At 39.5% G+C, this 20,700-nt stretch overlaps 2 protein-coding genes across 3 annotated transcripts in view; both read left to right on the forward strand.

The window, feature by feature from the left end:
* Positions 1-320: 320 nt before the first annotated feature.
* The window catches only part of LOC122564874 (carboxyl-terminal PDZ ligand of neuronal nitric oxide synthase protein), a 133,147-nt gene continuing 112,767 nt past the window's right edge, over positions 321-20,700 (forward strand). Inside the window, exons 1-3 of one of the 2 annotated variants that reach the window (XM_087998396.1) lie at positions 321-1,076; positions 1,137-1,787; positions 2,337-2,408. In XM_087998396.1, coding sequence (XP_087854522.1) covers positions 1,683-1,787; positions 2,337-2,408 — 177 coding nt within the window. In that variant the 5' untranslated portion in view covers positions 321-1,076; positions 1,137-1,682. Of the gene's footprint in view, positions 1,788-2,336; positions 2,409-20,700 lie in introns of both variants that reach the window. The other variant, XM_043720255.2, reaches the window with a different exon arrangement.
* LOC122564875 (large ribosomal subunit protein eL39-like) lies at positions 9,134-9,288 on the forward strand. The gene is given in 2 exon segments (XM_087998654.1): positions 9,134-9,191; positions 9,194-9,288. Coding segments are annotated over 2 exon segments (153 nt in total).

Consider the following 20,700-nt stretch of genomic DNA (forward strand, 5'->3'; position numbering starts at 1 on the left):
TTCGATCTGGACCTGTACATTGCGCAGCAGCTCAACGTGACCCACAAAGGTGTGCAGTCCTCAAGCTCCTCCTGCCAGCTCCGTCTCTCAGGGATGGCACTGAGTCCGGATTTCCTGTTATTCCGGACACACTTTTGTTCATGAAAAGGCGGGGCCGGTTGAAAAGTGTGTTTTTTTAATCATGTGATGCAACTTTGATCCAATGAGAAGAAGGTGAGTGATGTTCCTTACTTGTGAAGCGAACACATTCAAATGTTAAGTGACAAACACACACACATACACAGATAGAACTTGGGCCGAGAGGCGTTCACCGCACATTGATTTACAAGTTGTCAGGGGCTGCGGACTGGGAAAAGGAACACACCGAGAAAACCTTCTGTGGGTTTTAAGGGAAGGTAACCTTTGGAACCGAACCAAACCGACCCTCCCTGTGATCGTTTTTTTTCCCTTCTTCGAATATAAAGAGATCAACTGAGTGGAGTTACGGGGTGGGATCAATAGATGAGAACGGTTCAAGTTGTAGCTGGTTGTCAGACTGAGGGCGACAAGAGGTCATTACGATCTGGCAAGATTTCTGTGCGTCTTTGGAAAGCTGGATAACTCCGTTTCGGGAGATATTTGCTTCGCGATGATGCTCGAGGAAATTATTTCTTTGTTTTGGAGTCCGCCTCTCAATCTGAACAGCTCTTTCTAACTTGAATAGAAATCTTTCTAACCTTGTACTCTGGGACTCTCATATATCCTGTGATCTGTGTTCTCAAGCAGATAACGCTCACTATCTCTGTACTATAGAAGATTTGTTTCTCTGACCTTGTACTCTGCAATTTATTTTATTAATCCTGTGTTGACAAATTTCTCACCTCTGATCCTGTGTTCTGAGAAATTTAAGTCACGAGAGAGTTCTCACTGACCGTGTATTCTGGGAGAATTCTGTCTCTGTGTTACAGGAGATTTCCCTGTCTCAGCCACTCAACCTGTGCTCAGGGAGATTTTTCTGTTTCTGACCCCGCGTAACAGATTTCTCTCCCACCCTACATTTGGGAGAATTCTCTGTCTCTGACCCTGTATTACGGGAGGTTTCTGTCTCTGACTCTGTTCTGGGAGAATTCTCTGTCTCTGACCCTGTATTACGGGAGGTTTCTGTCTCTGACTCTGTTCTGGGAGAATTCTCTGTCTCTGACCCTGTATTACGGGAGAGCTCTCTGTCTCTGACCCTGTGAGCTGGGGGAATTCCCTGTTTCGGTCTCTGACCCTGTATTACTGGAGCTTTCTCTGACCCTGTGAGCTGGAAGGTTTCTCTGTCTCTGACTCTGTGTTCTGGGAGAATTCCCTGTTTCGGTCTCTGACCCTGTATTACGGGAGATCTCTCTGTCTCTGACTCTGTGGTCTGGGAGGTTTCTCTGTCTCTGACCCTGTGAGCTGGGAGAATTCCCTGTTTCGGTCTCTGACCCTGTATTACGGGAGATCTCTCTGTCTCTGACTCTGTGGTCTGGGAGGTTTCTCTGTCTCTGACCCTGTGAGCTGGGAGAATTCCCTGTTTCGGTTTCTGACCCAGTGTTACGGGAGATTTCTCGCTGACCGTGTGCTCTCTGGAAACCTGTTTGCTCCGGGTGCTATGCACCAATTGGACCTGATTCTGCTGCCGCCGCCAACACTTTGTGACTGCAGGGACAGTTTTGGAAATGCCGGTCAGGAACAGGTACAACTTGGTGGACGATGTGGTTGACTCCAGGAGCCCCCTTTATAACGAAGAGGCTTTCGAGCACGGCATTCATTTCCAGGCCAAGGTAATGTCCATCAATAGCGCTACGTTCTTCACTTGTAATGTGCAAACAAATCCATCCGTCCCCACATAAAACTCTGAATGCAAAAGGCGCGAATCCGATCACTGGCTCCAACCGTTTCAGAAACAATCCCTGGTAATACCTCACACCTCGCTGTGGCCCCAACGGCAACAACAATACAAAAGGTTCAACTGAAACCTCAAGATTTAAATGTAGCTGATGCAACAGTTATGTTGCAGAAACATGAGGAGAACGCGCTATATTATTTAGTGATTTAATTTGATGTGAAGGTGCTGTTGGAATTCAAACCACATCCTGAACTTTTAGCACTCCTTGCCGTCGGCCCGTGACAGAGCCGCTTTTTAAACTGCAGTCGTATCTGGCACCCGTTCAAATCGTAATCGCGGCATGAGTTTGAAATCAACAAAAGAAATTCACTGGTCGCTTCCAGTCCTTTCAGCTTACAGCCTCCTCCCTCCCTCCCCAGCGCCGCATGGCCGAGATGTCTCGACCAGCTGCACGTTAATACAATGCACTCTGTTTGTTTTCAAGTATGTCGGGAGTTTGGATGTACAAAGGCCGAACAGTCGCGTGGAGATAGTGGCGGCCATGCGAAGGATACGGGTGAGTCAGTTTATATGCAGTGGATATTCTGCCTACATTACCTGATGTGTGGAGTTGTCCCACAATGGTCGGGAAGGCTCATGGTGAGAGTGCAGTCAGAGCAGTTACTGAGTGCCGAGATGAGTGAGAGCTGCTGTCTCTCTGCATCACAACAGATATGGGTTCACTCGGGGGTGCAGAGTCTGCATTGACCCCTGTGGCAAAAGCAATGGGGAGCACAGATTCAGTCTTTTGTGGCAGATGTAGTGAAACACTTATAACGGCAATCTAAACAAATTAATGTGTTTTTAAGTTAAAAATCACACAACACAGGTTATAGTCCAAAAGATTTATTTGAAAGCACTAGCTTTCAGAGTGCCGCACCTTCATCTGGTAGACAACCACCTCATAAAGTCCAACACTTGATCAGTTTATTTATTTACTCCAAACTTCCTGATTAGTTTGGGTTTGCACCACCTACAACATCCACTCTACTTGCAACAAGTAATTCAACTCCTGACTCCCAAAACCTGTTCACAATCTACAAGGCACAAGTCAGGAATGTGATAGAATGTTGACCACTTGCCTGGATGGGTGCAGCTCCAAGAATGCTCAAGAAGTTTGACCCATCCAGGACAAAGTATCACATTCATAAATATCTATTCCCTCCACGATGGATGATCAGTAGCAGCAGTGCGTAGAATCTACAAGACAACACTGTGGAAATTCATCAAGTCTTGATAACCTTCCAAATTCATGACCACTACAGTTTTCAAAGGACCATAGTGGCACGACCAGGGGACACCAACCTTCTGAGTTTCCCTCCAAGCTACTCACCACCCTGACTTGGAAATATAGCATTGTTCTTTGGACTGAAGGGTCTGTTTTCGTGCTGTACATCTCTATGACTCTATGGTCATTCTTCAGCCATTCTCCTGCTGAAATCTCCATCAATCCCTTCATTGTCAAAACTAGATTTAATCCAATGCTATCCCTACCTTTCTACCCTCTTTGCCCATAAATGCCAGCTGCTTTAAATGTATTCAGTAACAACTTGGAGATAGATAGAAAGAAAGAAAAATGTAGGGAGGAACATTTCAGAGCTTATAATCTTGGCTACCCATGGTGGAGCAATTTAGAAGTGTCTAGTCAATCTTTCAATTGACATCACAAAAAACAGATTTGTGGGAGGTTGGTGAGTGCAGATTGTCCATTGCACATCTTACATTGCAGCAGTTCAGAACAGTCCTAGATGCGAAATTGTAACTCTGCTTTCTCTCCACAGAACCTGCCAGACCTGCTTAGTTTCTCTAGCAATTTCTTTTCTTAAAGCATGTCGGCATTAAAATAGAAATATTTTATGGGGAAACTGTGTTTCATGGCAGTTACCTATGTGATACATAATGCCTGTGATTAAAAACAGAAAATGCTAGGAATACTCTGCAGAGCTGGAAGCACTTGTGAAGTGAAAAGCTGAGTTAAAGTTTCAGATTTTCATAATGCTGACTATAGATTGCATCAGCAGTACCATAGAAGCAGCACCGTAGAAGCAAAAAACTGGGAAGTAAACAAAGTTTCTCCCCTTCACTAAAAATGTATTGGATTGCTTTAAAATATTTGCAATGTACTCGAGTAAAGCATTGAATTTAACTTTACTTGATTTTAAAAGCATTCTCATATTACAGCCTTTTCGCATCCACATTAATGTCTTTTATTTTGTAATTTCTCTCTCCTCCTTCAATATATGAATTTATGAGCTGAAGCTGGGAGTATTTGTATAGACAGATAACGACCGGTACATGTTGAAATACAGTGTTCCCTGCAGAACATCACTGAATAGATGTACATTTTCTAGTATCATGCTTTGTCTACAATAGGTATAATTCATAAATTGCATGCAAGTTAGTCGCTAATGTGAACAATTATGAAGGAGCGATTTGTCCAAGGCCATTGCATTTGCTTATTGTAACAATCAAATAAAAAGAGCATGTTACTACCATGAATGTTCATGGTTTACTCCCCAATCTGTGTTGAGTAACTGATTTCAACCAGAACAACTGCAAAAATGCTACAATTGAGTTCATTGTCTTAAAGAAAGGCTAACTTATCCAGGGTCCTTGCTTCTGAACATTATCCAGCAATGACTCATACCACCTTGCCCAAGTAAAAGTGAATGTTGTAGTTGAGTGAGGATTGGCTAATCTGTGACGCCTATTACAATTTAACAACCTATTGGTTTTGCTAATATTCCTCAAGTATAAGTTGGGAAAGGAAACTGATTGAGCTGGGGTTTAAGCTCAGTGACAAAATAGTGTTACTCACTTCTGACCTCAGAGAACAAATTCCAGATATGTTTCCATCTTGTGTGGTAACTGGCGTAATCACTAAACAAAATCCATCACCAGAATACCAGAAGCAGATATTAAAGTAGTCAAAATCTTCCTTAACGGTGCGGATAATTTAAAGGAAGTATTTGGCGTGTCTTCATTGATTGAGACTCAGAAAACAAATTCTGAGTTAAACAAATTAGCAGATGCAGTTCACACTGAAGGAGTTCTGGAATACTAATATATTAAAAATGCAGTTCAGATGAGAAAGTGGAGACACCTCACAGACCTGTGGATAACAAATGCATGGTTGTTCATCAAATAGTGCTACTGTTCAAACATTGTAGGGAATGTTGTGGAACTTTCCATAACAGAACATCTGAATAAACAGATATTTTATCTAGGCAAAACTTCATAAGGATGGAGTATAATTCTATAAACCCTATGTCAAACAGGTCAGGTCACAAGGAAATCTCAACATGAAATCGAATTGGAACCTTGAACACCTATTACCAGTTTTTGAAGAACCATTTAGTTGGATGTTAGTAGATTGTGTCAGACCACTACTAAAAGCAAAAGCAGGATCTAGTATATTGTTATAAATACAATAATCATATTTCCAGAAACTATTACATTAACAGTTACACTAAGGTGATAATGGAAAAATTAGCACAGTTTTTTACTTGTTATAGCCTGTCAACTGGAATATAATCTGATCAAAGTTCTAACTTTAAATCTAAAACTTTCCAGAACATAACCAGTCATTTAGAGTCATAGAGATATACAGCACAAAAACAGACCCTTCGGACCAACTCGTCCATGCTGACCAGATATCCTAACCTAATCAATTCCCATTTGTCAGAACTTGTCCCATATCTCTCTAAACCCTGCCTATTTGTATACCCATCCAGATGCCTTTTAAATGTTGCAATTGTAACAGCCTCCACCACTTCTTCTCGCAGCTCATTCCATACACGCACCACCCTCTGCATGAAAAAGGGGCCTCTTAGGGCCCTTTTAAATTTTTCCTCTCTCACCCTAAACCAATGCCCTTTAGTTCAAACAATTGTAGTCAATTGTCTACCTACCTCAAATGCAGGAAGCTTTGGAGAGATGCCATCAGAATCTTAAAACAATGATTAATGCAAATTGTCATGAATATCCAAAGGACATATACAAAGGATTAGATTCCTTACTGTTTGCTAGCCGATTTTCCCCAAATAAGTCTATGAGGTTTAGTCCCCTTGAATTGATCCATTGCCATAAATTGTGTGGACCATTAAAATTCATTAAGGAAATGTTATTAAAGCAGAAAGATTAATCACCAATGTTGAATTACATGTCCATGTTTTTAGAGATGCTCACAGGAGCACAAAAGCATTTTTGAACTTTGTAAGCAAAAATGAAGCTGTGGACAGATAAACATGCTAAGATTGGAACATTTCTTGCAAGAATCAAAGTAATGGTATTATCACCTCTGCATGGTGAACCCCTGAAAGTGAAATTCAGTGATCCAAACAAGGTAGTTAGGAGGATTAATAAAGTGTTTCATCTGATAGATACTCCTGATTGTAGGAAGAAGTGTTGGATATGTCACATAAACATGTTGAAGCAATAAATAAAGGTAAAGGTACATAGTCTTACCAAACCATAGGACTGCTGTCTCGTTAGAGACAGATGTCTTGTGATGGTTTAACCTGAGGGTCACCACATCTCAGGTGAGGAGAGTGAATGAGGAGAGAGTCCTTAATAATGTTGCAGGGAAAAGGATAAGAGAGAGTAAGTGTATCAGTTTATTAAAGTGATGGAGGATTATAGAGCCTGAAGGGGTGAGATAGAAGGAGATATAGACTGGTTACATAGTGAGTCTACAATTTAATTAGCTATTATGGAAAGATTGGGTCAGTTAGACACTGTTTTCAATTTTTAAAAATTCATTTGTGGATTGTTTTAAGCGGACCCCAGTCGATGTTTTTATTCACTCAAGGGATTGGGTGTTGGTGGTTGTGCCAGCATTTATTGCCCGTCCTTAGTGCCCTTGAGAAGGTGGTGGTGAGCTGCCTTCTTGAACTGCTGCAGTTCATTTCCTGTGGGTTGAACCACAATGCCATTAGGGAGAGACTTCCAGGATTTTGATCCAGTGACAGTGAAGGAATGGCCATACATTTCTAAGTCCGTATGGTGAGCGGCTTGGAGAGGAACCTGAAAGTGATGGTGTTCCCCTGTATCTGCTGGCCTGTCCTTCTGGTTGTGAGTTGTCATTAGTTTGGAAGGTGCTGCCTAAGGATCTTTGGAGAATTTCTGCAGTGCATCTTGTAGATAGTACACACTGCTGTGACTGAGCATAGGTGGTGGAGGGAGTGGATGCTTGAGGATGTAGTGCCAATCAAGTGGGTTGCTTTATCCTGGAAGAGGACATATTTAGAGAAAGGACATCAGAAAGATAACTTAGGAAGTATAAGGACATCTGTAAATGTACTATTTTAGCTATCCAGAAAATTAAAAAAACACAACACCAGGTTATCGTTCAACAGGTTTATTTGGAAGCTCTAGCTTTCGGAGCACTGCTCCTTCATCAGGTAGCTGTGGAGCAGGACCATAATACACAGAATTTATAGCAAAAAGATTACAGTGTCATACAGCTGAAATGATATATTGAACAAACCTAGATTGCCATTAAAGTACAGAAAATAGGCATAGCAAATCAGTACCTATAAAGTTACATCCTTGTCAGTTAAACACAGAGAAACAAGTACAAATGGAAGCTGAGATTCAATATATGCTGGAGAATCACTTGATTGAACCTACAAAGCATCTGGATTTCACTGGTGGTGTTAATTCCTAAGCCAGATAATTCAATTAGATTCTGCATAGGGTTCAGAAAAGTACATGCAGTCACGAGTGTCCTCAGTTAGACTATTGTATTGACAGATTTGGTTGTGCTACATTTCTTTCTAAGATTCACCTATTAAAGCGGTACTGGAAAATGCTGTTAACGTCAAAGGGCTAAGGAGATGATAGCTTTTCTCAAACCAAATGGATTTATCAATGTTGTTTCATGCCATTTGGGTTTAAATGCATGACAGCTACATTTCAAAGGCTTATGAGTGAAATTGAAGTTGAAGTATCTAACTTATTTATTTAGGGGATGTCATAATATATAATAATACATGAGACGAACATGTAAAACACTTAGAGGACCTCCTTAAGCAATTACAGTTTGCTTAATTAGTGATAAATCTGGCCAAAAGTGAATTCACAAGAACATGAGTTACTTACCTAGTGTATATTATAGAACACAGGCAAATATTGCCAAGAATGGCAAAAGTGAAAGCAGTGATGAAATTCCTCATTCCTAAAATTATGCAAGAAATCATGAGATTTTTAGAATTATCTATGTTTATAAGAAATTTGGACACAACTTTAGTACAATATCTGTATTTTTAATAATGTTGTTACATAAGCAGGTAATAATGGTATGGTCAGCCAGTGGTATAGTCAGCAAAAGGCAAAGAAGCCTTTGAGAAGCCGAAGGAAATCCTAATAAATGAGCTGGTTTTGGCTGCCCCTGCCTTTACCAAAATTTTCAAAACAGTAATTCATGCTAGAAACCGAAGTGTAGGTGCAGTTTTATTGTAAAATGTTGAGTCAGGAGTAGAAAAACTAGTGGAATACCTTTCCATGAAATTGAATCAATAACAAAGTAAGTACTCTATTTGGAAAAGGAAACTTCAGATCTTTAATACTTTGACATCTATGTCCAATGTTATTCCAGTGAAACATTAATCTTTACTGACCATAATCCACAGACATTCATTGAAAAATTTAAAACTTGAAATGCAAGACTGTTCAGATGGTGTCTATTGATTCAACCATTAAATGTAAAGGTTGTTCACATTACTGACAAGGAAAAACGTAATCACAGATGTATTTAAAAAAATGTAAAATGATGAAATAAGTTAAGAATGTTAAGAAATGGTAAGACTTTTATAAGAGGGAAGTGAGGATGAATGGATGTCAGTCTTATGTTTTGTTGTCTATGTGTCACATGTTACATGTGATGAAATGTATTTTTGAAATCACGTTTCATCATTTTTAAGGATGAAATCATGTAAAAGCCACATCTTTTTATCTTATTTAATTTTGGACTTTGGAATAAAAGACAAGAGATACTACTTTACACTGAGCAAAGAGATGGCCATAGTTTTAAAAATATGTTTATTGGAGAGCACTGTGAGTTGTACACAATATTGCTTTTTGCTAGAACAGTGAAAGCACCAAACTAACCTGTGTCTCTGTCCTGTGTGGAGGTACCAGAGAGTCTCCATTAACAGCTAGTTGGCTCCCACTTGCTTTTCTCTGCATTTTGTCCTCTTTCTTCATTCCAATCATTGGAGCAGCTGGAAGATAGTGTTGGCTATGCCATCCCATAAAACATTCAGGATCAAGCACTTCCTCGTCACAACGATGAAATGAAATTGGCCATTCTACAGTGGATCTGGATGAAAACCAGCCACAAGATCAGGTACAACTGCAAGAAGAGACACGAGAGAAGAAGCAAGCTGGGACTGTAAAGGAATTCACCACTGGCATGCAATCAGCAATGGCTATCTTCCCTGATCTCTCTTTCCACCAGAGAAGTGTAATGGAAGTGCAGATCTGAACAAAGGTTGACCAGGGAAAAGTGCAATTTCCTTCCCTATTTCGTGGTTTATTTTGTGAAAGATATTGAATTGAGTCATAGAGATGTACAACACAGAAACGGACTCTTCATCCATGCTGACCAGATATCCTGACCTAATCTATTCCCATATGCAAGCACTAATCCCTCTAAACCCTTTCTATTCATATACCCATTAAAATGCCTTTTAAATGCTGTCATAACACCAGACTCCACCTCTTTCTCTGGCAGCTCATTCCATACACACATCACCCTCTGTGTGAAAATGTTGCCCCTTAGGTCCCTTTTATATCTTTCCCCTCTCACCTGAAACCTATGTCCTCTAGTTCTGGACTCCCCCACCACAGGGAAAAGACCTTGTCTATTTATCCTATCCATGTCCCTCATGATTTTATAAATCTCTACAAGGTCACCCCTCAGCCTCCGACGCTCCAGAGAAAATAGCTCCAGCCTATTCCCTATATCTCAAATCCTCGAAACTTGGCAACATCCTTGTAAATCTTTTATGAAGATTGAGATTGAAAACAAAATTACTTATTTGAAAGGAAAAAAAGAGACTTTTAGAGATCTTTAGAGACTCTAAAAGGGGCAAATTCTCAACTAGTGAGTGAAAGACAGCACTCGTATGCAAACAAACTTGCCTCATCAGCAAATAGCTAAAAGGAATTGGAAGAAACAAAAAAAACAGATCAACTTCTGTGGTTCAGATTATTGCTATCAAACTGCATTTTCCTGATTTTCTTTTTCTCTCATCTTTAATACCCATGTCTTGCTTATGCCTTGCTTAACCTACAGTAAACAAAGATGGTCATAATAGTGAAATCATAATGCTATAAGCTGTGCTAAAAGTCAGATAAATTGTGGTTCTCTATTTAATTACTACTTGACATTGGGACGGATCAATTTTTAAATAACAATGCTGCTTTGGAAAGTAGATGGTTTTGGGAGATTATCGACACTCTGAGACTCCTTTTGTCTGTAGAGTTGTCATCCAAAATAACTAATGAGCATACTGTCATTTTAAAGGTGCAGGTATCAATTGTCTGAAATCAGGCCATTACAATAATTATAACTGTTGCTTAGTAAAGAACAGTAGATTATCTAACCATCTGATTACTTCAGATGATGGTCTTTTAACCTTAAAAATAGAGAGGGAGAAAAACTGCAGGCTGCTACAACTAAATTATGTAATGCACCTACATAAAATCTGCAGGAAAAGAAGACCACTGACATCACTAAGTTTTCAATATTTTTATCAATAATTAGAGGTCTTTTGGAAATAGAGTAACTTGTGTTAAGTTACAGTGTGCAAATTTGATTGAATAAAAGTTGAATTTGCTCAACAACACTCCACATAGATAAAATATTGTTATCTCACCATGTTGTTTAAAAACTAATAGAACATAGGAAAGGGAATAGGCTATTCAGCCCTTCATTAAACCAGGACTGTATCCTCAATAGCACAATGATTCTGGATTCCTATCATTCATATCTTTATTAGGGTTGAATAGGTTCCCCGTTCTCCTCATCTTTGTTCTTGCCTTTGCATCACTTCATACACTAATCTTGCCATGTTTCAGTGACCTTTTGTAACCTTACATCCGCTTTGAAAGGTATTGCACATTTGTTCCTCTGCTCACTCACTAATATTCATATCCTCCATCATTAATGGCTAGTTGTTCATTTAGTCATTATGGTGAGGTCTTTTGTAGGTTTCTTTTGAACATGTTCATTTTCTTTGTCTTAATTTTCTCTCTTCTCCACTCCATTTCCATTTTTAACTTTCGCCCAATTAAATGGTTTAAGATACGTTAGAGGATCTGAGAAGTAATGTTGAAAAATGGCACAATTTATTGAATTTATTTTGTGTTGCACTTATCAGGATAAATTGCAAGAATACCATTAAAGGGAAAACTGACATTTATACTCTATGAAAGAAAAATTCCAATTGTCCTGATGAGTGCAATATGAAAGACTTCAACAAAATCTTCCACCCTCAGGCAACTGTCTGTGTGGAGTTTGCACATTTTACCCCATGTCTCCATGGGTTTCCTCTGGGTGCTCTGATTTCCTCTCTCAGTTGAAAAATCCACCAGTTAGGTGGATTGGCCATGCTAAATTGCCAGGGATGTGCAGTCTCAGGGGATTGGCTTTGGGAAATGCAGCGTTCTGGGGATAGGGCACAGGGGTCTGGGTGAGATGCTATTCAGAGGGTTGGTATGGACTCGATGGGCTGAAGGCCTGCTTCCATACTATAGGGATTCTATGAAAATGTGTCTATTTTTCCAGCAATAACCAAGTTCTAAACTATCAAGAATTGATTTATAACTGAGGGTTACTATAGTAAACTGTTATTAGCTATTGTTAGAATCTATAGCCGAGTAACCCTTGGCAGTGTTGCATCTTCACTATTTTAGTCCAGCCTTTTAATCCTTTTTTGATAATTTTGGAATCTTATTCTAAAATGTTAATATATTAATAGGGGAAAATATACTCTTCCCAAAAATATACTTGTCTTTCTTTTTCAGGTAGCTTATAAAGCTAGCTCCATTTGAAAATGATCAGCACACAGGAATAATTTGGCATTCTGCAAAGACTTGTTTTGTGTTGAACTTCGTTTTGTGGTTTACAGTAACAATTATCTGAACTGGACAATAGTTTAACATTGAGAATCCAATGATAATTATTTTTATTACTTGTCATTTGCAATAGTAATGCTACTTCACTATGGAGAATGTCTAATGTGTAAATCTGAATTTAGTTTTCTTACTAGGATTTCAGTTCAGTTTAATACTATAGCTGTACTAATAATACTTTAGATTTATTCTTTCCAAAATTGGCTGTGTCAGGACAGATCATTTGTGAGCTATGCAACCCTAGGATTAAATGGTTCTAACTCTATTATTTGTGGTGAATGTGGTGAGGTATTGTTCAATTCACTTTCAGCAATGAATTAAAAAGCTTTGCCTCAGTATAAAATGCAAGATTACATTTCCTTTTGTATAATAATACCAATCTCCAAATAATTTAACAGCTTTGACGGATAATGGTGGTAGCTTTTATGAAATTATATTGTATTGTCATGCAATTATGAAAATGTTTTCTTTGATTTTCTAAGAAACATTTCCACTTCTGTATGATTATAAATAAGGCAGTTAGATAATTATAGCATATAGTCACATAGTATGTACCGAAGGACTCTGGTAGCACAATTGTATTGTCCCTTCTTCTTGTTGCTCATCTCTGTGAGACAGCATTGTATACATAGATGAAGATACAGTAGAGATACGTAGATCTCTATAAAACTTAATTGCTTTATTAAGTACTTAAGTGAAAGATTCATACATTTACCTACGAGAGATATTTCAATCATTATCCTTTACTTTCTTGGGTTCTGGTACCAAGCATTATTACCTGGTAGAGTTACCAGTAGGCCAGGCTGGAACACTTCTCAGCAGATGCCATGCCTCCTGACATAGGGTACCTCTTCACAGCTGTTAAGCTCAGAGTTACTGTTAAAATTGGGGCTTTCTTGGGCTGCTTTTTAGACAGTTCAGACCTGTGAAATTGGCATTCCAATTTCCTTATTTGGAATTGCTAGTGAAATGTGCCCAAATGGTTTTATTATACATAACTCGAAATTGTAGAATTTCTTTGGTTTCTGCAAATCCTTCTCCCTTTTATGGTCTCAACTGTACCTTACCCCTAATTGGTTTTCATTGTAGCTGGAATGTCATTCTGTTCATTCTTTCTGTTCATAGGAAAATGTAGGGTTACAGGGATTGGGTGGGATGCTCTTCAGAGGTTTGGTGTTGACTCAATGGGGCAGGTGACCTGCTTCCACATTGTAGAGATTCTATTATGATTCTTGGGTGTGGTAACCTACTCACCTCAGAGAACTGTTTTTTTTTTCTACAAAGTCTTCTGTCTGGCTTACAGATAACTTGTTCCAGTCCATCACAAAATCTCATATTGACTGGGGTGACATGTTGGCTCAGTGGTTAGCACTCCTGTCTCATAGCGCCAGAGATCCAGGTTTGATTCTGGCCTCGGGCGACTGCCTGTGTGGAGTTTGCACTTTCTCCTTGTGTCTGCATTGGTTTCCTCCCACAGTCCAAAGATATACAGGTTTCGTGGCTTGGCCATGTTAAATTGTACATTGTACCCAGGGATGTGTAGGCTAGATGGATTAGCTATGGTAGATGTGGGGTTACAGGATATGGTAAAGGGCTGAATCTGGGAGGATGCTCTTCAGGGGGTCAATGTGAACTCAATTGGCCAATTGGCCTCCTTCTTGTTGGTAGGAGTTCTATGGTTCTATGTTTTCCATATCTTTGGCCTTATCCAACACTCTGAACCAGAAAACCTGAGATAAGTCCCACCCGCGAAGGAGGTGGGTGTATCATAACATGCCCCAAAAGGTGTAGGGTGGCACAGTGGCTCAGTGGTTAGCACTGCTGCCTCACAGCACCAGGGTTCCAGGTTCACTTCCAACCTCGGGAGTCTGTGTGGAGTTTGCACATTTTCCCCGTGTCTGCATGGGTTTCCTCCAGGTGCTCTGGTTTTCTCTCACATTCCGAAGATGTGCAGGTCAGGCGAATTGGCCATGCTAAATTGCCCATAGTGCAAGGTGCATTAGTCAGAGGGAAATGGGTATGGGTGGGTTACTCTTCAGAGGGTGGTTGAGTCGAAGGGCCTGTTTCCACACCATAGGGAATCTAATCAAAAAAAAGGTTGATTGAAAATAATTTATGATATATACCTTACAATTGGCAAAAGAAAATAATATTGTGCCTGTAATAGTCCTGTAAAATGGATATGCAAACAAAACTCTGACTAAAATAGAATGGAGAATTAAAGGATTTAGATTCAATCGATCTTTGCTACTTTTTATATTGTGCTGCTAAAATGGCTCTCTGTGCACTTTCACAGTGTAGGGGCTGGAAGATTCAGTTAAAGTGAAAAACTTGTTTGTCTTTCTGTGAGCAAAAATTTGTAGCAGTCAGATATCAGCCTTTAGTCAATGAAATAAACAACTTGTTCAAGAACGATGTCAGTGAAAATACCTAAGCTTCATACCAATTATTACCTGTTGAATGGCGCTCAATAATTTCTGAATGATAACTTAAAGCCACAACTATCTAATCAGAAGGTGACCAGTTTTGTAACTCACTTTTTAACCATGTGCCATTTTTCTTTGTGAATTGAGGGAAAATGCAACAATTGCACGCTTTGAATAGTTTAGCTACGGTTTCACAGGCAGCCTGAACTGGTGAAAAGGTTTTCCAAGACAGTTGTTGGTGCAGTTTTCCTGCATATAATTTCTCATTATCGTTAATTATTTGCTCATTAAATAGATGTGTAATGCTTCCTTGGTTTTTATTGCATTTTCCTTTAGAGAGTTTTCCAGCCCCTCAGCCTGGAGCCTCCCATGACCTTGAAAGTTGTGCTGGTATTGAGTATAAGGCTGTTGCCCCACATTTGCTTTATGACTCAAAGTTTCAAGTGGGGTTGGAATGTAAATTGCTATTTGCAATGCAAGGCATGTTTTTTTTAAAATTTTGCATTTTACTGCTGATCTACAATTTAATTATAAATGATCAGTATGCTGTAAAAAGTACTGCAGGCAGTATGGAATCTGTACTAATTCAATCAAAGAACACAGTTGTCTTTCGGGATTATTTTATTTTTATGAAGTCAGTCACTAAAATAAGTTAGCTACGTATTGAACTATGGCATGATTCAACTCAGAAAGTTCGCGAATCGCTTTCAAAGCTAAATGCTCACTAAGATCCCTTATGACCATAAGGTAAAGGAGCAGAATTAGATCATTTGGCCTTTCGAGTTTGCTGCACTGATATGTTTCTCAATCCCAATCTCCTGATTTCTCCCAGTAACCCTCAATCTCCTTACTCATCAAGAATTTATTTATCTCTGTCTTAAATATACTCAATGACTTGCCCTTCACAGTCCTCTGAGTTCCATAGATTAACCAGCTTCTGGCTAAAGAAATTCCTCCCCATCTCAGTTCTGAAAAGAAAAAAACATGTCTTCACTCTGAGGCTGTGCCCTCTGGTCCTAGTCTCTCCTACTCATGGAAACATCTTCTCCAAGTCCACTCCAAAGAGGCCTCTCAGCACTCTGTGTGTTTCAATCAGATCACACACCCTGCTTTTCCATCCGTCTTATGCTCCCTTGATCAGAAGCATCATATACAAGCTTTGTTTCATGTTAAGCAGAAAATGCAAAAAGTTGTTCCAGCTTTTGTCAATAGACAATAGACAATAGGTGCAGGAGTAGGCCATTCTGCCCTTTGAGCCTGCACCACCATTCATTATGATCATGGCTGATCATCCTCAATCAGTATCCTGTTCCTGCCTTATCTCCATAATCCTTGATTCCACTATCCTTAAGAGCTTTATCCAACTCTTTCTTAAATGAATCCAGAGACTGGGCCTCCACTGCCTTCTGGGGCAGAGCATTCCACACAGCCACCACTCTCTGGGTGAAGAAGTTTCTCCTCATCTCTGTCCTAAATGGCCTTCCCCTTATTTTTAAGCTGTTTCCTCTGGTTCGGGATTCACCCATCAGCGGAAACATGTTTCCTGCCTCCAGAGTGTCCTTTCTACTTTTGTCTATACCTCCATGTATGTTAGGACGTAGAGAAAGATTATGTTTCAGATGACACTGAAAGCACTTTTGAAAGTTGATGCAAATTTAACAAATATACCTGATTCAAAATTATTCAAGAATGGAGGGAGACAGAGAGAAGAAACCGTGGGCAAGTTAGTCTAACATCTGTTTATAAGAAAATCTGGATCAAAGCTACACTAAATTTTGATCAACAAATGATTCAAGGATTACGAAGGGCAAAAGGGAGAGTGGACTTGAGATCACAATTCTGTCAACCTCAGTGAATGGTAAACAAGGCTTGATGGGCTGAATGGCTTACTTCTGCTGCTGTTTGAGAACCACGAAGAATACAGAAGGTTCAGAGGGAAAGTGAAAAAGCAAATAAGAGAAGTGAAGAAGGATTATGGGAAAAGACTGGTGGCCAATATGAAGGAATATCCCAAAGCCGTCTATAGGCAGGAGTGAAGGGACCTGGGTACATTGATGCATTGATCACTGAAGGAGGAAAGATAGGAAGAGAAGGCAGTTAACAAAGCATGCAGTGTTCTGAGTTTATGAATAAGAACATAGAGTACAAGTGCAAGGAGATTATAGTGAACTTATATAAATACATGTTATACGTCTGGAATATTTTGTGTAGTCTGGACACCAAATTATAGTGAACAGCCATAAGAGATTTGCAAATTTATTCCAGGATGAGAAACTTCAGTTATGAGGTTAGACTAGTGTGGTTGGGACTGTTCACCTTGGAGAGAAGAAGGCTGAGGAGATCTGATTAAAGTCTTCAAAATCATGAAATGTCTGGATGGCATAGATAGGAAAAAAACTGTATCCACTTATAAAAGATCAAGAATGAGATAGTACAGAAATAAGTCATTTGTGAATGTGGAAAATGTGATATTAATTAAAAAAAAACCTTTTTCACACAAAAAGCAGTTTGGGTGGAATATGCTACCTGTAAGTATGGCAGAGGCAGAGTCAATGGTTATTTGAATAGAAATAATAGGAAAAAGAAAGGTGAATGGCACTAAGTCATAATGCTTATTGTAAAGCTGCGTGCAGACACAAGGGGCTACCTGCTGCACTGTAGCAGTTCCGTAAATGCGATCTTTCTCACCTCCCTTCTTTCTTAGCTGAAGCCTGGCTCCCTTGTTAATTTGGACTTCCACGTATACTTTGATAAGTTGGATCCAGATATTACTGTCAATGTTTGAATTTTGTCAGTGATTATGGATGGACTTCTGGTCATGTCATGGTTATTTTCAATTAGTTGCTTTTGATGACATATTTTAGTGGAGAAATCTTTTGGAGAAAAGAAATTGAATTATTTTGTGAGGAGAAGAATAATGTTCCTACAGACATTAAAACAAATTGATAAGCCTCCAGTTAAATGTACAATAAGCCTTACAAAGCCTTTGATCTGATCTGAATTAGTTAATCCCATTTAAAGTAGTGGAGGAGACTTCATATTTGACCTCAATTTTCATGCACAGTTGGATTGTCCAATGAAGTATATGTGTGTATATTGAAAAATAAGTGTATAATGGCAATGGCAATCAACTGGCAATCTTTCACTTAGCATAAATAAACCACAAACTGGTTGTTGTTATTGGAGGTCAAGCTGCTTAGCTCCAGGACATCACCGGAGAAGTTTCTTGGGTTATGTCCAGTGCCCAAACATGTGTAACTCCTCCACTAAAGGTTATCTTCCAGCAGAAGTAGGGATGTTCCCAGGTGATGTTCAGTACCATTTGCAACTACTTGGATAATAGAACAATATGCGCTGGCATACAGCAAGACCCTGTCACAATTCAGACCTGGACTGATTAAGGACAAGTAATATTTGTGTCAGGAAAGGGTCAGCCAGTGACTATCGCTAACAAAGGGGGAATTTAACCATGTCCCTTTGATACTCAGTGGCATTGCGATCGCTGAATTCTCACCATCAACACCCTAGAGGGGTTTACTATTGACAATAATCTTGACAGCTAGCCATATAAATAAAATGGCTACAAGAACAGGAGTATTATAAGCCTGGTAACTTTGGCTGAGGGGGAAATGGATTAAAAAGGCAAGGTAAGACAACGCAAGGTTCAGATGACATCAGTATCCAGGTAAGCTTAGAAAGAGTGCTCTGACAGCCACTGAAGAGCCTAGAGGTACACTCTGCTCTAGTCTGTAAGCTGGGTGCATGTCCCTTAGAGCAGTGTCCTTGCTGCAGCATTATAATAATGGTTGTCAGTGCAGCCCGAGTTGCTGCGTCGAAGTGCAATATTGTCCTGTAAGTGGATTGCCAATGTGCCATGATATTTCTCAGATGCTGGCATATGTCAGATGTCAATGTCCAGCAATGTAAGGTGCATGTGGCTGGTGCCAATGGATGGTGCCTTGAGATGTTGATGCCTGGTTTCCAAAATGGAGAGGGAGTTAGAGGTTGGTCCGAACAAGTAGTGAACTCAATCCATCAGGAGCTCTTTCTGCTTTCCTTGTTGAGTTTTCCCAAAGCTGAGCTTGTTGGTAAGTTTGGTAAGAATGGAGACTAAATAATGTGATGAAGCAAGTTGAGCTGTTAACAAGATATTTAATGTGCAATAATGACTGTCAGTTGGCAACTCGCCAGTGCCTAGCAACAGTGAAAAACATAAAAGATGGTGTGAGTTGCTTCTGACATCAAGATGATCCTTGCCACAATTATTACTCAGTTCTGCCACACACCTTGTTGTAGTCCACATTGCCCAGACCCCAATAAGATTCCTCCTTTATATAACCATTCCTTCACTGTAGTTTGGGTAAAATTATGGAGCTCCCTTCCTAATTGCAATGTAGATGTCATTTGCACCCCAGAGGCTACAGTGGTGCAAGAAAGCCGCTCAGCACCACGTTTTCCAGTGCAACGGGCACTGACAACACAGCAGCACTCAAATCCCAAGAACTGTTTTAAAAAAAAACCTGAACTGAAAACAGAAAATGCTGAAATTCTCTGCTGAAATGGCAGTATCTGTGGGAAATAAAACAAAGTTAACATTTCAGGTTAATGACCTTTCATTCAAACGTGTGTGAAATTTAAAGTACTTTTAAAGAATTTGATTTGATTCTGAATCCTTTCGGCAAACTCCAGTTCATAATTATAGAACAATACAGGGGAGAAGACCCTTTTCCTAATTGTGCCCATGTTGGTGCTTTGATTAAACATTCCAGTTGTTCCTCCTCTTTTGCTTTCAAATATTTTTCCAGCTTCCCCTTGAAATATATAATTGAATATACTTTAACTGACCTGCCAGGCAATCCATTATCAGCCCCAGTAACAATTTGTTGTATAAAAATCCTGTCCTTCTTCACACCTTGGATTCTTTTGGCAGTTACTTTAAATCTGTATCCATGGGTTATCATCCATTTTGCCAACTCAGTCAGTAGCTGTCCAGCTTACATACACAGAACAGACAGTTGGAAAAGGTACCATATCTCAAGATGTACTGCTGCTTTCTGTAAGGAGAAGAAAACAGGAGGAGGACTTTAAAAGAAAATGCAACATAGTGTGAAGTTTAATAACAGGGTATTGCAAGAATGGATCAATCCGTTGTCACATGGAATGTATATGGCCCACTGTTTGCCATTCTTTAGCTGGCATTCAAACCTGAACTGAGACCTGAGTGCAAAAGTTACAAGAAATCAGACAGCACTGCAGCAACACTAGGATGGAAATCAGTTAGTTCAGTTAGTTGAATGGCTGGTTTGTGATGGAGGAACGATTCCAACAAGTGGGTTCAATTTGCACACTGGCTGAGGTCACCATAAAGATACTGCCATCTTGACCTCACTGTTGCCTGATGCATGGTGACCCTTGGGTTAAACTCACCATCACTCATTTCTCTCTATGGCATTTACTCATGCTTGGGCATTTGGTGCATCATAGAATTACTAAAATATAATAATTTGTATTGCCTGTAACGTGATTTAACTCCTTTCAAGTATGCCTGACAGAAATTAACAAACATTACCTCCATCTGAAAGAATGTTGATTTCACTCTGGTGTCAGTACTTTTTCGTGGTAGAATTGAGGACCCAGGCCTGTGACCTACTTCTGGAATGTCCAGTATTGAAGGAACTGGGATCCTCCAGAACAGAAATTTTCAGCTACATTGGGTAAATGCCACCTCCTTTTTCAATTTCTTCCTGGGAGTTGAGGTGGAAAACCTCTTGATTTCAGAGAACATGATCCAGCCACATTTTGTGCCTCTGAAGCCAGAGTAATAGGTTTCCTCACCTGCCTTAAAGGGCACGGCTGACTTAGTTGAGTATTCATAACAATTTTGGCTGATTTCTTGGCCATTATTCGTCTGATAATGTACAGCAAGTGACAAGATTCATTCTCATGACTCAGGATTCTGTGTTACCAGTCCAACATTATAGAGAACACCTCATCAGTATGCTAATATACCACCATTCCCTATGTGGAAGTGTATGTTTCTGATAGTAAAAACACTTTAGCAGAATCTAAATGGATATTTTGTTTCCTGGCAAGTATAAGGTTAGTGGCGCCATTGTTAAAATTCCATGGTGCATTTGTATAGAGTGGTTTATGCACATATTGGAATGTTTGTGTGTTTTAATGTTTATATTGTTAAATGCATCCAATCTGTGCAAATGTTGAATTATTTTTTGAAAAGTAAAC

Source organism: Chiloscyllium plagiosum, unplaced genomic scaffold (genome assembly GCF_037043375.1).
Source record: "Chiloscyllium plagiosum isolate Xiang-an unplaced genomic scaffold, Cpla_swu_hap1 HiC_scaffold_21, whole genome shotgun sequence".
NCBI lineage: Eukaryota > Metazoa > Chordata > Chondrichthyes > Orectolobiformes > Hemiscylliidae > Chiloscyllium > Chiloscyllium plagiosum.